This window comes from Dioscorea cayenensis, chromosome 10 (assembly GCF_009730915.1).
Source record: "Dioscorea cayenensis subsp. rotundata cultivar TDr96_F1 chromosome 10, TDr96_F1_v2_PseudoChromosome.rev07_lg8_w22 25.fasta, whole genome shotgun sequence".
Lineage (NCBI taxonomy): Eukaryota > Viridiplantae > Streptophyta > Magnoliopsida > Dioscoreales > Dioscoreaceae > Dioscorea > Dioscorea cayenensis.
In genome coordinates, this window is record NC_052480.1 from 5,017,732 (window position 1) to 5,033,378 (window position 15,647).

General features: G+C 33.2%; 3 protein-coding genes across 3 annotated transcripts; 1 reads left to right on the top strand and 2 right to left on the bottom strand.

Annotated features, from left to right (window-relative positions):
- The first annotated feature begins 142 nt into the window (after nucleotides 1-142).
- LOC120270130 (phosphoribosylamine--glycine ligase) lies at nucleotides 143-4,360 on the top strand. The gene is given in 6 exon segments (XM_039277149.1): nucleotides 143-269; nucleotides 1,160-1,436; nucleotides 1,658-2,031; nucleotides 2,710-3,240; nucleotides 3,613-3,798; nucleotides 3,800-4,360. Coding segments are annotated over 5 exon segments (1,593 nt in total). The 5' UTR covers nucleotides 143-269; the 3' UTR covers nucleotides 4,025-4,360.
- A 2,968-nt stretch (nucleotides 4,361-7,328) lies between these two features.
- Nucleotides 7,329-10,817, bottom strand: LOC120270131 (protein phosphatase 1 regulatory subunit INH3). The gene is made up of 2 exons (XM_039277150.1): nucleotides 10,340-10,817; nucleotides 7,329-7,677 (listed from the first exon to the last, which is right to left on the bottom strand). The coding sequence occupies exon 1, from the start codon at nucleotides 10,728-10,730 to the stop codon at nucleotides 10,362-10,364; it is 369 nt and encodes a 122-aa protein (XP_039133084.1). The 5' UTR covers nucleotides 10,731-10,817; the 3' UTR covers nucleotides 7,329-7,677; nucleotides 10,340-10,361.
- Nucleotides 10,818-14,359: 3,542 nt separating this feature from the next.
- Nucleotides 14,360-15,374, bottom strand: LOC120270860. The gene is made up of 2 exons (XM_039277927.1): nucleotides 14,717-15,374; nucleotides 14,360-14,630 (listed from the first exon to the last, which is right to left on the bottom strand). Exons 1-2 carry the CDS (start codon nucleotides 14,975-14,977, stop codon nucleotides 14,514-14,516), a joined length of 378 nt encoding a protein of 125 aa, XP_039133861.1. The 5' UTR covers nucleotides 14,978-15,374; the 3' UTR covers nucleotides 14,360-14,513.
- Nucleotides 15,375-15,647: the final 273 nt, after the last annotated feature.

The following is a 15,647-nucleotide window of genomic DNA, read 5'->3' on the forward strand; positions in this document are numbered from 1 at the left end:
TAAACAAAAAAACGCGGGGCTCACGCCCATCGAATCAATACCATTTCGATCTAATCTAATATTGACCGTCCGATTAAGACCCCCAAATGACATCGATAGCAGCATTTAAATCTCGGGATATGCACTCCACCGAGGATAAGCTCATCCCTGTCTCTTTCTCTGCTTCTCTTCATAAGCCCTTTCAAAATCTCTCTTTCTCTCGATCCCTCGGCCGCCGGCGATCCTCCGATCGCCTTCGTTGCCTCCGCCTCTGTGCCACGCGCTTCCCGGTATATATGCTGTTCTTTTTCTATTGGTTTCTTCCATGTTTTACTGCTTTCTTCTCCTGGTATTCTATCATTCTCTTTGTTCTTCTGAAAAAGAAAATTATATTTTGAAAATGAGAGTTTTTTTGGATACTCTAATGTGAGATTTTTGTTTTGTTTCTCTCTTTGTTAACTGTGGTATAGGTTTGGTTGGTTTTCTTTGGGGACTTCTTTGTGTGGTGATTGAAGGGGTGAGTGGAATGATTGTTATGGTTTCTGGTTTTCTGAATTTGAGACATTTTTTGGTGGATTTGAGGTGGGGAAAGGAGTAATTTTGGTTTCGTTTTGAGCTTTAGTGTTGATTGATAACAAGTTGTGATCTTTTGATTTTTCTATATATATATATATATATATATATGTATATATATACTCTTGTGCGTTTGTTGATGTGTTGTGTTTTTAGGGAGTGATCTATGGCTTATGTTGGTTATTTTTGTTGGTTTATTGGAGATCGAAGCGTAGAGTAGAATGGTTATCTTGTTTTCTACTTTCCTGGGCATTAGGCTGTTAAAGAAATGCTCCCTTCTTCTATGAGTTTGATTGATGATTGATGAAAAGTTGCTATCTTTTGATTATATATATATAAATACTTTTGTGTGTTTGTTGATGTGCTGTGTTTTATGGAGTGATCCATGGCTTCTGTTGGTTGTTTTATTGGTTCATTGAAAATTGAAGCGTAGAGTAGAATGGATATCTTGTTTTCTACTTTCCTGGATATTATGCAGTAAAAAAAGTGTTCCTGCTTTTGGTTTTTTTTTTTCTATGAGTATAATTGATGATTGATGACAAGTTGTGATCTTTTGATTATATATATATATATATATATATACTTTTGTGATTTTAGGGAGTGATAGATGGCTTGTGTTGGTTGTCATGTTGGGGGTTCATTGAGCTTCTTGGGAAGCCGAGCTGGTAGAAAATTGGCTGGGAATCCTTTCTGTTGTGGTGGTTCAAATTCTTTGGTTTCTTTTGTGGGTCACTCGTCATGGAAGAGTTTTGCATCGGTTTGTGTTGTGAAGCCTTTTATATGTACTCGATCAGAATTCATTGTCAGTGCTTCTAAGAGATCTGGTGCAAATTCGGATAAATTCAGCTACTTGAGCAACGCAAATGGCAGCTTGAAGGTTTCTGGTGAGAAATTGTATACTTCATTGAAATGTTTTATTGGTTATGTATTCTAGTCTTATTAATTTTACTCAACAAATTACTATTAATAATTCATAGGCGATTTAGCTTATGCATTTCTAGTTGTATGGTTTTTGTGGAGGTGGTGGCGGTGAAAATCACAAAATTTTCACTTTTGTTTGTGAAATTTAGAGACCAGAAACCATTTGACATGTTTTATTATGCAGAAGATAGAGTGGTGGTGCTTGTCATTGGTGGTGGTGGAAGGGAGCATGCACTTTGCTATGCCCTGCAGCGATCTCCATCCTGTGATGCAGTCTTTTGCGCCCCTGGTAATGCTGGGATTGCTCAGTCTGGTAATGCAACTTGCATATCAGACCTAGACATTTCTGACAGCCAAGCTGTGATCTCCTTTTGTCATAAGTGGGGAGTTGGACTAGTGGTTATTGGCCCAGAAGCTCCCCTGGTTGCTGGTCTTGCAAATGACCTTTTTAAGGCTGGAATCCCAACATTTGGCCCTTCGTCAGAGGCTGCAGTGTTAGAGGGATCAAAGGATTTTATGAAGAAGTTGTGTGACAAATATGACATTCCTACTGCAAAGGTTTGCTTACTCCTTCACCAGTTATGGTCATTCATACATGAAGTAACATTTGAATAGCTGAGTGTTGAGACTAATTACTTTCAAAGTGAGGGCTTGGAAGTTTGCTTGTGATGTGATTTGCTTTAACCATTGGTGGTCATTGGAATATGCAAGTCAAAAGAAATTATGGACAAATTTGAGTTGTCACTATTGCGAGCAAGTGCATCTCTTATGATCTAGTTTATTTTCACTACTTAATATCCTAATATATAAGCTGTGAATAGTTGAGAAGTGAAAGAAACTTTGAAAAGATTTTAAACATGACTATCACTATTCTGGTCCAACTATGAGTGATTTGGTTTGATTGCTGCTAGTTTTCTGATTTGAGAATGAAGCATCATGGTTTTTAGCCCTAGAAGAGCATGCTTATAATTGTTCTTATGATGTTAATGAAATCTGGGCTTCCTTATGAATTTAGGCTTTAATTATGCGCTTACTCTATATTTTGATAATTGATAATTTTCTTGAATTATATGCCTTATCATAATTTTATCATGGTTCATGCTTTTTTCCCCTGCATATTTAAATTAAAAAAAAAGGGCAAGAAAGGTAAATTCTTCACCACCATGGTAACTCAATTGATGTGTCTACTGCTTTGCATCCATAATTTTTTATTATTCATTGGTATTATTTTGGCAGTACCAAACTTTCACAGACCCATCCAATGCAAAAGAATACGTGAGGCAGCAAGGAGCACCGATTGTTGTCAAGGCTGATGGTTTGGCTGCTGGAAAAGGAGTCATTGTTGCTATGACTGTAGAAGAGGCATTTGAAGCCATAGATTCTATGCTTGTGAGTGGTGCTTTTGGTTCGGCAGGTTCCCGCGTCATCATTGAAGAATTCCTTGAAGGAGAAGAAGCTTCTTTCTTTGCCATAGTCGATGGTGAAACAGCCCTACCTCTTGAATCAGCACAGGACCATAAAAGAGTTGGTGATGGAGATACCGGTCCAAACACTGGTGGAATGGGGGCATATTCCCCAGCACCAGTGTTAACTAAAGAGCTCCAATCTGTGGTCATGGAATCAATTATCTACCCAACAGTGAAAGGGATGGCTGCCGAGGGTTGTAAATTTGTTGGTGTATTATATGCTGGGCTTATGATTGAGAAGAAAACTGGGTTGCCTAAGCTCATTGAGTACAATGTGCGGTTTGGAGATCCTGAATGCCAGGTTAGCTACCGATAATTCCTTGCATGCATGCATTTTACAACTTTAAATATAATTTTCTTTTGTTTTTTTACTTGTCAAAGGCAAGCCATCCTTTGTATGATATCCATTAATCTTAATATAGGAAACAGCTCTATATATTTAACAGATTGAACCATACTCAAAGACATTACTTATCATAATACCGCAAACCTTTCATGGGGTCCATGGGACAGAAATTTTTCCATCAAATTTAATAACTTGGTCACATTCTTGTCCATGGATTACTTATTGCAATTTGCAAGCTTGTGAATTAATTTAGCACTCTGATGTGTTCTAAAAGAATTCCTGGCAGTATTTGGAGATTAGCATCTCAATGTTGAATTTAAAATGCAGGTGCTGATGATGCGGTTGGAGTCTGATTTGGCACAAGTTCTTCTTGCTGCTTGTAGAGGTGAACTAGACAACGTCTCGCTTAACTGGTCACCCGGATCAGCCATGGTTGTTGTGATGGCGAGTAAGGGCTACCCCGGGTCTTATAAGAAGGGAACTGTGATAAAAAACCTCGAAGAGGCTGAACTTTGTTGCTCCAATGGTCAAGATTTTCCATGCCGGAACAGCACTGGACTCCGATAGTAACTTCATTGCAACCGGGGGTCGGGTCCTCGGGGTTACAGCGAAGGGAAAGGATTTAGCAGAAGCAAGAAGTAAAGCCTATGATGCTGTTGGAGCAATCAGCTGGCCTGAAGGGTTCTTCCGGCAAGATATCGGTTGGAGAGCGCTTCCTGAGCGACAATCCTCGAGGTAAGCAACCATGGGGCTTACTAAATATCGGAAAGTTTATGTGGAAATTATATCGCCTAATGGAGAGGTCGGCGATAAAAGTTTTTTTGCTTCAAAAATAAAAGATGATAAGGTGCAACAGGTTACACAAAATGCACACATTGCTGAGTTTGATGGCATTGAGTTGGAGTTGCAAATAAGTCAAAGAGTAATTGACTACCTTAGTGTTTGCAATCCAAATAGCCTTACAAGCTTCATCAATTGCATCTTAAGTTTTTGTTTTACAAGTGATAAACAGGGTTGATGTTTATCAATGTGATAAATAGTACAATTCTTGGTGAATTCTAAAGGTTTTTTTTTTTATTTTTTATTTTTATTTTTTATTTTTATACACCGGTTTCTTAGGAGATAAGAGCTCTAAATTAACACAGATGAGGTACTAAAAGTTTTATAATGTTGTGCACTCAAAATAATTTGTTTAAATGATTTAAGTTTCCATCATTTGGATTAATTCTTTTACTCAAAGATACTTGTATCAAAACATGTTATGATAGAGGACAAGCAAAACTTTCATTTGAGGTATAACAAGTAATGATATGGGGAAATTTTTTTAGGTACATAACAAAGAAAGAAAATTGCTTGCATTGCTAATATGCCCTCCCAAGAGACATATTTGTGTGTATATATATATATATATAAGATTAACTCATAAACTTAATAAAAAAATAGAATTTTTTTTTGTTTTCTATACAAATTTTTAATTAATTTTTTGTCAGCACACTGCACATATATAAACTAAATAAATAAATAAATAAAATTTTTGAAAAAGATATATAATACAAACAAATATAGATTTTACAAAAAATATATTGTTATTTTCTCAGTTCTTTACAAGCTAAACTCTTAAAAATAGGATATTATTTATCACCTTTAATTATTTTTCATAAATATTTTGCAATCTATTTTTGAAAATTTTTTTCTTGTCATGAATATATTTGGATGTTTTAATTTAAATTAAAATTATTTTTTTTTATAAATATTTATGGTGAGAGAGTTGAATCCTCAATTTTTCACTTGGAGATAAATAAATAAATTTTTTTTAATAGATAAGAACAAATCACGGAACCTCAATTATCCGGGAGAAGAAAATTTAACCCTTCACTATCCAAAAATCAACTACTAATCTTCTATTGCAGTGGTGATTAAAATAAGTACTCACTCAGTTATTGTAGAGTAAATTACTATAAATATTTTCTTTAAATTTATCTCTATACAATTTTTATAACCTGTATTATATATATTAAAAAAAAGGTTATAAGACATGTGTTGAACAATAATAAACATGTTGACACTTGATCAATGATACATCCCATGTCTGCATTCCTTGCTAGAAGTCAAAGAACCCTCTGTGACCTTTTGATTCATTCACCTGTCCTCCTATGCCTGTGGACCATTGTTTTTCCACACAAAACTTTGATGTGAAAATGACACCAATATCACACAGATCTACATCATTTCAGTAAAAAAAACATACACTTTATTTGATGCAAAAACCATTAAAAAAAAAAAAGAACTCCAAAGTTCAGCAAAGTTCAGCAAAGTTCATACACAGATAACAACAATTAAGAAAAATTTTTAAAACTTAAGAAAACTCTTACAAGCCTTGAAAAACCTCCTACCACCCTTTCTCTTTGAACAACTCTTTGTCTCTTGTTGTTGTTGTTGTTGTTGTTGTTCTTCATCATCTTCATGAACCATGAGTCCATCACCAATGTCATGAAATCTCCAGTAACACTCTGCAACTGAAGATGGTCTTCTCATGGAGAAAGCTCTCTTAACAACATCTTGCAATGAAGTACCTTTTTCTGAAGACCTGAACCTTTGTGAAACTGATGATCTGTTTCTTCTAAGTATATCTCCAAATTGCTCACCATTAACAGTACTGTCTTCATCTTCTTCCTCTTCCATGATCTTTAATTGGCCATGTTGGTTGAAGTTGTTCTCATGGATGAGTTCTGACAAGTCCATAGACTTTGGTTTGGGAGATGTGAAGTTGGTGGTGTTGTTGGGTTTCATTGTCATCTTTGAGTAGTTGCTCATGTTGTTGTTGTTGTTGTTGTTGTTGTTGTTGTTTTCCATTAATGAAGTGGTGAAGATATATAATAGATCTGGTTTGGGGGGAGTGAAATGAGAAGAGGGAATTGTTTGTTTTTTGTGGAGCTTGAAAATGAAAGAACAAAAGAAGGATGGGAAGAGATGAGTTGGTTGAAGAAGCTAAAGGGTGGGTAAATGGCCATTTGGTTTTGCTTCTTGTGATCAGCATCAGATGCTTCTTGTCTCTACAGTGTTTGATGATTGACTCAAGAGAAGAATTTGTGGAGTTGGTCGGCTGGTACATGTGTTTTTCTTTTTCTCATTTGTTTTTGTTTTATTATTATTATTATTATTTTTTTCTAATTGTTAAAGGTGAATATAGGACTTTACATTATGGTACAAAAAAAAGAAGAAGAAGAAATATTTGGAATGGGTATAAAGATTAGAGGTTTATAATTATTAATAGAGTTTTGTCTTTTAGACTTGTAAAATAAATGGTTAATTTATGTCTTTTTCTGTGATGAATGTATACAGTCATGCCCATTTTAAGGTATGCATGCATGCATGGGCCCTTGTAAGGTGTGCTTTGTTCTTCCTTTTTTTTTTTTTAAATTGTTATTAATTTTTATTTGTGAGAGGAAATTAATCCTTCAACCTTTTACTTAATAAGGTAAAATTACCATCATTATAATATAAAAATTATAAAAGTTAATGTAGAAGTGTTTTTTGAAAAAAAAAATAATGATAGTAATGCCCTCTGCTTCCTAAAGAAGAGTCAAAACTATTTCTTTTTCATGCTTCTGTTTTTTTCTCAAAAAGTACTTTCAAACTATCATGTGCTTTCTTGATAAGATAAGCAATTTTATTAATAATAATAATAATAATACCTAATCAATTGACCAAGGGATCCCTAGGTCACTCTCGGCAACATTGATCCACAAAACATGTGCCACGAGTCTGGCATTGAATGAACCTATTTCCATTGAGTGGCTGAAACAAAAATCAACCATCAAATCACCTTCTGGTTTAGTCAAGGTTTTAATAAGAAATAAATAAATAAATTTTAAGTAGTGACACACAAAAATTTAAATAAAACAATCTTTTCTCCCACATGTTTATTGCAATTAAGAACCTAATGAATTGAGATATTCAATATTAATTATTTAATACATAGCGACAAATAATTTAAATAAACTTTATGCAAATCATTGACAGTAACTAAAATCTAAAGAAAGGAAGTCTTAATAGAGATATCATCACACAGGGTATAAAAATTGTACAAGAGTTGATAACATACAGATTTCAAGCTAACATGTGAATCTTCTTACATTCCTCATGACCGGACAGCATTTAACATCTAGAAAAGTAAAAAAGAATTTAAAGCTCAGTAATCAAGCCAGATAAGGTAGATTGAGACCACATGCAGACAAATACATTTCAAACTTTGGAAGAAAAGAAAACACACAAATAAGTATTGTCATTTAAAAGAGACAATGCATTGACATGACAACTGGAGAATACTTCTGTCGGTAGAGTTCCATTTTAAATTCTGTAACAACAATGTCAACAATTCTCTGCAAGAATCTGCAAGTTTCCAGAAAAGGTGATTAATGTCATTCAATATAATTGAAATCAAAGAATTTCAGATAACTATATATATTAAATAAATTTTATTACAAGCAAATATGGGTCAGCAGTAACATGGAAACATTAGGTAAATTCATTTACAGTAAAAGTCCACGGTAAGTTAGTTGCTCATTCACAGTAAATTAGAGAATACAGTTAACTCAAGCAGAATTAGGGAAAGCTGCGAAAGCATGGATCACATTTGGGTTGTTTGTTCAAGTGAGAAATAGAGCTCTCTGTGCCTAGGAGAACAGTGACATCATTGTGACAAAACAAAATGTGCATTTGGCAATAAATTACATCATGATACATAATAAAATATTGACTGAACAATCAAAATAGACAAGACTTGCAATATCAGTGGATTACCAATCAATATATGCAAAGGCATGATTCATGAAGGAACAGCTACTTAGTTATCTCATGCTATTAATGTCAGCATACTGGATCCTTTTTTAATTAATTCTAGTCTGATTCTTGCAGCACCAGATCCAATGGTAAACATCACTGACAGTAATATAAGGATCATTAGAAAGAAAATGCCTAAAATTTAATTGCTTATTCCATAGCAATAACAAAGATTTAGAAAAAAAGGACTACTCAAGATATAATAATAATGCTAAACGCAAGCATAAAAAAGTTTTCTGCTAAACCCAAATTTATAAGTAAAAAGAACATTGTTCAGATAAAGACAAAGAAAAACCACCTGCCTCTAAACAGGTCAAGATCATATCCATATCCTGTTAATTTCATTTGAACTGATCTAGGATGAGCCAGACAAGCAAACCACAAAAACATTTTATAAGTGAAGATTCAGTGGTTGTCTATATAATTTGGTGCCCACAGGTTGGTACTCTTTCCAACAGATCTTCCAATTCTAGAAATGCTGAACCTTCAGATCTCCAACAAAAACCAACAACCACTTTGTGCAATGAGAAACTTGTTAAGCATGTAGGTAATGAACTTAAAAGTCATTTTTAAACATGCATGTGTGACAAATTAGGCTTCCAAAGCTAACTACATCTAGATGTGTTCAGGAAAATAGAACCACCTATTGGAAGCTGGAACTTCAACGGAATTAATTCTGCTAAATAATTGTAAAGTGATTACCTCCCATATCCATTCTTGACATACAGAAGCTCTCCCAAGAAAAATAAAGTAAGAAAAGGAGTTTTACAAATGATCCAACTCAGACATGCATTTTGCTTTTTGTTTACCAAGGTATACTGAATTAAACACTAAACTAATTTACAAGTTAACATGCCTTCCTATAAATCACAAAGATTTGGTAGAAAAATAGTACGATTTAAATTTGATCATTATTACATATGAATCTAGCCTAACTACTTTCCCCAAGAAGATCCCTCAATTAGTCAAATCTACACACCACCAGGCCTCTCTCTTATCACAAACCAAAAATTGTTGTTGGAAAGATGCCTACTTGAAATTGATAAATCTAAGTTGTTGATGGATTAAAAAATACCCTGGCTTAATATTTACAAATACTGACCGACAGAAAATAGATGGAATTCAAGGAAAGCAGGATTTAACCTCTCTAATTTCTTCACACCTTTGCAAACTAAAAAGATTAAACTTCTAAAAAGGAACAAAACATCTACACATATGCCCTCTTAACCTTCACAGTTTAATAATGATGAAAAATGCCGATTAACTTTCCTTCATTCCTTCTATGAAAACATTTTATCAATATGCTAATTTTATAAGCTTATTGAGATAAGAGACCATCTCCTCACACAAAAAGCATATTTATCCTTCAGGTCATTTAACAAGTTTACAGGCATAAACATATTTATTATCTTTCCTATGGATTATCTATCATCCCATCTAGATGATATAAACCACATCTGCATTCTTATATCCTCTCAGACACAACAAAGTACAAACTCATAGGTCGGTGAACAAGACACCTGCCAGTATGAGATCTAGTCAAGATGAAGTACGAGCAGCCTAATACTTCCTTACATGCAGAAAAGCTGTTTTCTCTCAAAAACTTAGAAATTTAGTTTAAACAAAAAACCATACTAGTCTAATACCAGTATTATTCTGCAACTAGTTGCCTCCAAAAACCAAGCAATATGATGATAGAATGACTAACACCAACATTCCAAGCAAATGGCAACATCTAAATAAAACCAAAAGGCTGTATAGCTATCAGACAAAAAAGCATCTAATAACAAAAAACCCTGAGCTATAACAACCTTATAAAAAAACACAAAGAATTCAAAATTGGACACCCACTGAAGAATTACATTCTTATACTCTCGAGGATACTAAATAATAAAAACTTTCATCCTGGTGCAGAGGACACCTGCCTGCTTGAGACCTATGAATATTTAAGCGTTTGTATCCATATCCATGCCTAAAAAAAATCATTTTTTTTTCCTCTCCAAACCACAGACTTTAGGTTTTAAAGAAGAAACATAAAAAAGTTATTCTTCAACAAACTTCTCAAATTTGTGACAGGAACGAGTTAATAGCAACACCGATATCAAAATCACAAAAACATCAAACAATCTAACAACACTCAAGCATCATATCAATCATCACAAATAAACAAAAAATTAACCTAATTTCTATAAATAATCCGTAGATTTCATACCGAAACCAAGGTGTCCTCATCGCTAATGATCCCTCGCCCCATGAGAACAGCACGAACTCGGTCCAGCCCCATCCACCGACCCCTTATCCCCGCCGCCATTCGATCCATGACCCCCATTGTCCTCCTCATCACTATCATCCTCATCAAATGACTTCTGCTTGTGAAAAATACAGCACTTCTTCGAGCTTTTCTTCTGTAGAAACTCATTATCCACAGTGCCCTCCTTCCACGAGACCTTCTTCTTCGGCCGCCTCAAACGAAGAACTAGGGTTTCCTCTCGCTGCGCCGGAGGCTGCTGCGAGGAAGAAGAGGAAGAGGACGAGGGGTCGGTAATGGTTAGGGTTAGGGTTCCGGTGGCAGTGCCGGCCGGCGACGTCGTGGGTCTCGCCATCGGCGTCGATCTCGGATTGTTAGCCAGAATTCTCGAATTCGGATGTTCCGGAAATGCAATCGAAAGCTTAAATCCGCGTTGACCGATGTAATGGTCAAATCATTCGGTTTACACCTAAAATTAGGTTATTTTCATCTAGACCCTTATAAAGCATTATAATTTTTTTTACTTGCCTGCCTCTTTGGACTATATATATTAATTATATATACTGTGGTGCCGCGTTTATAACTTGTGTAGATTTTGGCAAGGTTTTCAGACCCGGACCGGCCATCGACCCGGAGAAGGGTAGGGGTCAGGGGTCGAGGGGTTCAACCGGGTTGAACCGGGGTTGAACAGGGGTCAATAATTTTTATTAAAAATAATATAATTTTTAGTTATATATAATTAAAAAAATTAAATATTGAAGAATAAAAAATAAAAAAATAAAAAACATGATTTTTAAAAATTTAAGTGAGTATTTTATATAAATAAATATTGAAGTACACCACATTAAAAATGTAAAATACACCCAATAACATAATAATAAAATAATATAAAATTAATTGAGAAGCATAAAAATATTCACAAAGAAATACACAACTAAAAAATTCATTAAAAAATTAAAATAAAAATATTCCCTTGGTCTCTCCCTTTCTTAGTTTTATAATTTTACATTATAACCCCCAAACATTAATATATTATAAAAATAAAATAAGAATTAAAAAAAAATTGGTGCAAACCCGGGTTGATGACCCGGCCGGATCACCGGTTCGATCGCCCGGGTTGCCGGTTCAACCCCGGTTTTATCAAAATCCGGTTTTATATATTGAACCGGACCGGTTTTAAGGCCGGGTCCGGGTCAACCCGGTCCAACCGCCCGGTCCGGTCCGGGTCTGAAAACACTGGATTTTGGATCTACTCCCATCTCATAAGGTTGTTGGATGCGGCCACCGCCCATCCACTTTGCCTCTATATTCTTATATTTATTTTTTACTTAATATTTTTTTATAGATGTCCGTAGATGATGAATTTATATACTTTTATATTTTTTTTGCAAAATTTACCATTTCATTTTTAGGGTTGAAAATTTATATTTTTTATTTACCTGAGTTATTGTCCTAAATTGTTTAATTAATTTATAGAAAAATTAAATTCTAAAATTTAGTATATTATTATATATTTTTTTAATATTTATTTTAATCATTGAGTTATATAATTTTTTTTTTTGACTTTTTCATTTAACATGGACTCATGCGTAGACTGTATCTATTAAATTAGTAGACATTAAAATTTATGGCCGTTGGATTGTAATCTAATTGGATTGGAATTTAATAGTGCAGACGGCAATTTATCAACCTATTCTTAACGGGATACAAGGGTTGGGGTTACTGTTGGGCTATTGTTGGTTTCTCTCTCTACCTCATTCTCTTTTCCATTTTTTAAAATATGGGGATGTTCCTATGAATGTCTCTTTCTACCTCATTTTTTCTCTCACATTTTTTATATTTGGGGATGTTCTTATGAACGTCTCTCTTTATCTCATTCTTTCTCCCACTTTTTGAAATCTGGAGATGTTTTTATGAACGTCTCTCTCTACCTTATTCTCTCTCTCACTTTTTGAAATATGGGGAGGTCCTATAAAGAAATAGGCATTTTTCAAAGAACAATTTAAAATTATTTTAAAAAGTGAGGTACTGACAGAAAAGCCTCATAAAAAAAATTAGGTATTTTTCAGAGAATAATTATTTTTTTATATGTAAACAATTCTATAAATAAATATATTTTTAAAATATAAATTTATCATATAAATTTTATATTAATATATATATATTTGACAATATAAATAAACCACCCATGTATATATTCTTTTCAATTATTAAATTTCAACCATGAAGAAGCTCAAACTCTTCACTTCTCATATGTGGTTGTTGTTTTTTATAAATAGTAATTAAAATTAACTTTCAAATTTTTTTATAAAATTTTATTTAGGAATATGTGTTTTTAAAGGATTCTAGAGGGATAAAATGATAAAACAACCCAACTTCTAATACCTGTTTTATGATTTGGGTTGTAAAATATTAATCTTTTCTTCTTTGGTGCTCTAAAAAAAGGCTGCAAATAGTCAATGTTTTTTCTTCTTTTTTCTGAATAACATTTTACTGTGAATTTAAAATCTCGGTAGAGAAATCACTCATACTTAATATAATAATTCGTATATTGGGATATTATCTGACTAAAATTTCCAATAAACAGCATTTATGTTTTAGAGTAAGTACAAAATGTTCTACTTGGAAGCTTCACATAGGGGTGGCAATAATCATCGGACTCACGTCCGCTTTTCGTCCGACCCTGGAATAAAAAGGTCTGACTAGGGTAGCTCAGAACTGCGTCGGGTCCGATACTACGGTTGTCCGATGAAATCCGCAGGGTCCCGGACATAAAATTCGGACAATCGCCCAAAGTATGAGCCAAACAATTTATTAAATGGTGTCAATTTATAAGTATAATATCACTACGTATGATATAAAAGAAATATGTAAATGCACAAGCATATATAAAATTATTATGTTAAAACAATATAAATTTTTAAATAATAAAAACAAAAAATTTTGTTTAAAAACTTATATTAAAAAATTAATTCAAAAGTCTAAAAATTTAAACTCATATCAGAACTTAATCAAACTATTTGATGTAGTTTGGATGGTTAAAAAAACCATATCAAGATCAAGAGTTTAATTTTTGAATTAAAAATTACAATATGATATGAGAGCAGATTGAAAAATATTGATAATAATGAAGACAAAAACGATTTCTGAGCTTTTATATTTTTAAAAGTTGTTAAAAATATGGGTCTTTTTAATTTTAATTTTTAGATAATAACCCATAAGTTTTTCATAATTTTTTTGCACATTAACCCCTAAATTTCTAATCTTATTGGTCAATTTACAAATTTTTCACAAAAATAATTAATACATATATAATATTTTTAAATATTTCAAAATTTTTGTGGGGTCATTTGACACCACAAAAATCAATGTAGTCCGCCTCGACGCCTCCTTTAACCCCTAAAAACTTTACAAAGTTCCACAACTTTACCCTCATTGCTTTGTGTTCTATCATTCTTAAAAAACTTTAAAACATATATTGCTCTATTAAAACTAGATTTTTCTATAATTTCGAGTTGATTTTTGGATCATTGATAGCATTTAATGTAATTAAATTATTTTTCAGTATAATTTAATATTTTCGAGTGAACTTAAAAAAATAAATTTTATAGAATTCGAAACAAATTGGACATCCGGACAACCCGGCTTTTAAAATAAACTGGCTTGGACGCCAAGTTTGTCCGGATTTGACGTACGTCCCGGACCATGAAGTTTTTCTATTTATATTAGTAGTTGTCCGGACCCGAATTTTTGCCACCCCTAGCTTCACACAAGCATTTATATATTTATATATCTATACATATATATATATATATATAACAATATCATGTCTAATTAATGATATTAATCACATAGAACAAATGGCAAGGTGAAGATCCATGTGTTTCATCATATATATATATATATATATATAAAGATATATATCACCTAAAGCAACTGCTTCTATTAACATCTTCCAAGAAATTCTTCAGAAACACTACAAAATGTTCCCATCAAAAACCCCAAAAACTTTTTATTCATCATCGGAAATCTTGATTAGTTCTTTGCACAGACTCTCAAAAGAAGTAAAATTAAATAACTATAAAACAAGAAAATAAAAACATTGCACTCTTTCCTAACAATTCTCCAATCATCTCTCTTAAGAATTATAAGGCCAATGTATTCCTTCTCTCTGACAAGGAAGAGGTGCAGGTTGAGCTAAATATGTTGGATAATTTTGTCCCGGCATCAGAACCGAAAAATCCCGATATATTATCTGTTAGATTCAAACCAAACATATATTATTTGAGCTCGATTCAAATCCAAATTTACTAAATTAACAGATATGGAACTATTACTTACATCTTTCAAGTTACTGAGTTTCCCGGGCGAGCGAAGCTGAGCTGTTGTTTGCTGCTGCATTTCTTGATCAGTGTTTGATGGTTTCGGTCGAAGTAGATACTCGAAAATTGCCATAATGAGGAACATCGATATCAAGATTGCCGTCGCCACGAAACCAAACGATATTGCATTCATGGTAGTACCTAAATCTCCTTGATTACTTGTTTTTGATGGACTAAGGTCTGCATTCCAACTCTTCGGTCTGTCGTCGAAGCCATTCATGTCGGTTTAACTGAGAATTTCACTGATCAATTCCAAATGCTGATCGGTAAATATATCGGCTTTTTTCAGTAAAGTAGTAAAAAAAAGAAAGCCGAAAGACAAAAGATATTGGAACAAGGAATAAAGATGAGGATGCTTACAATGAAAGAAAGGAAAAGGGAATGAATTCAATTCATGTTCAATTCTTTCCTTGTTCATAAGTTTAATGAAGTGAAAGAATTACTAACCTGTTATCTTTAGACAATGATCGGAGACCGAAACTTTAACAAATGATCTTCGTATTCACAATTCGAAGAACTTGTGATAAGAACATATGACTTAAACATCAAGAATAGCTGCTGATCACAACTCTAATCAATCAAATTATAGTTAACAACCAAGAAAGATAAGTCATTTGAAAGCTTTAGAAAAAGCAAGCAATTGGAATCTTATATGCACTTTAAGTTTAATCCAAAGTAGATAAATGAGACATGTTGGTTATTGTAAAATCATTCAAGCATGAACAAAGCTGCCATACAAGTTTTTATTTATAAAAATTCAGAGTTAAGGCTGCAAAACTGCATGGTCCAAAAATGATTCTAATTCAACCAATGAGATCAAGAATACGAAGATAAGATTGAAGACATGAGAACCTTAACATAAATTCCTCAAATTCCTAAATTGATTATTG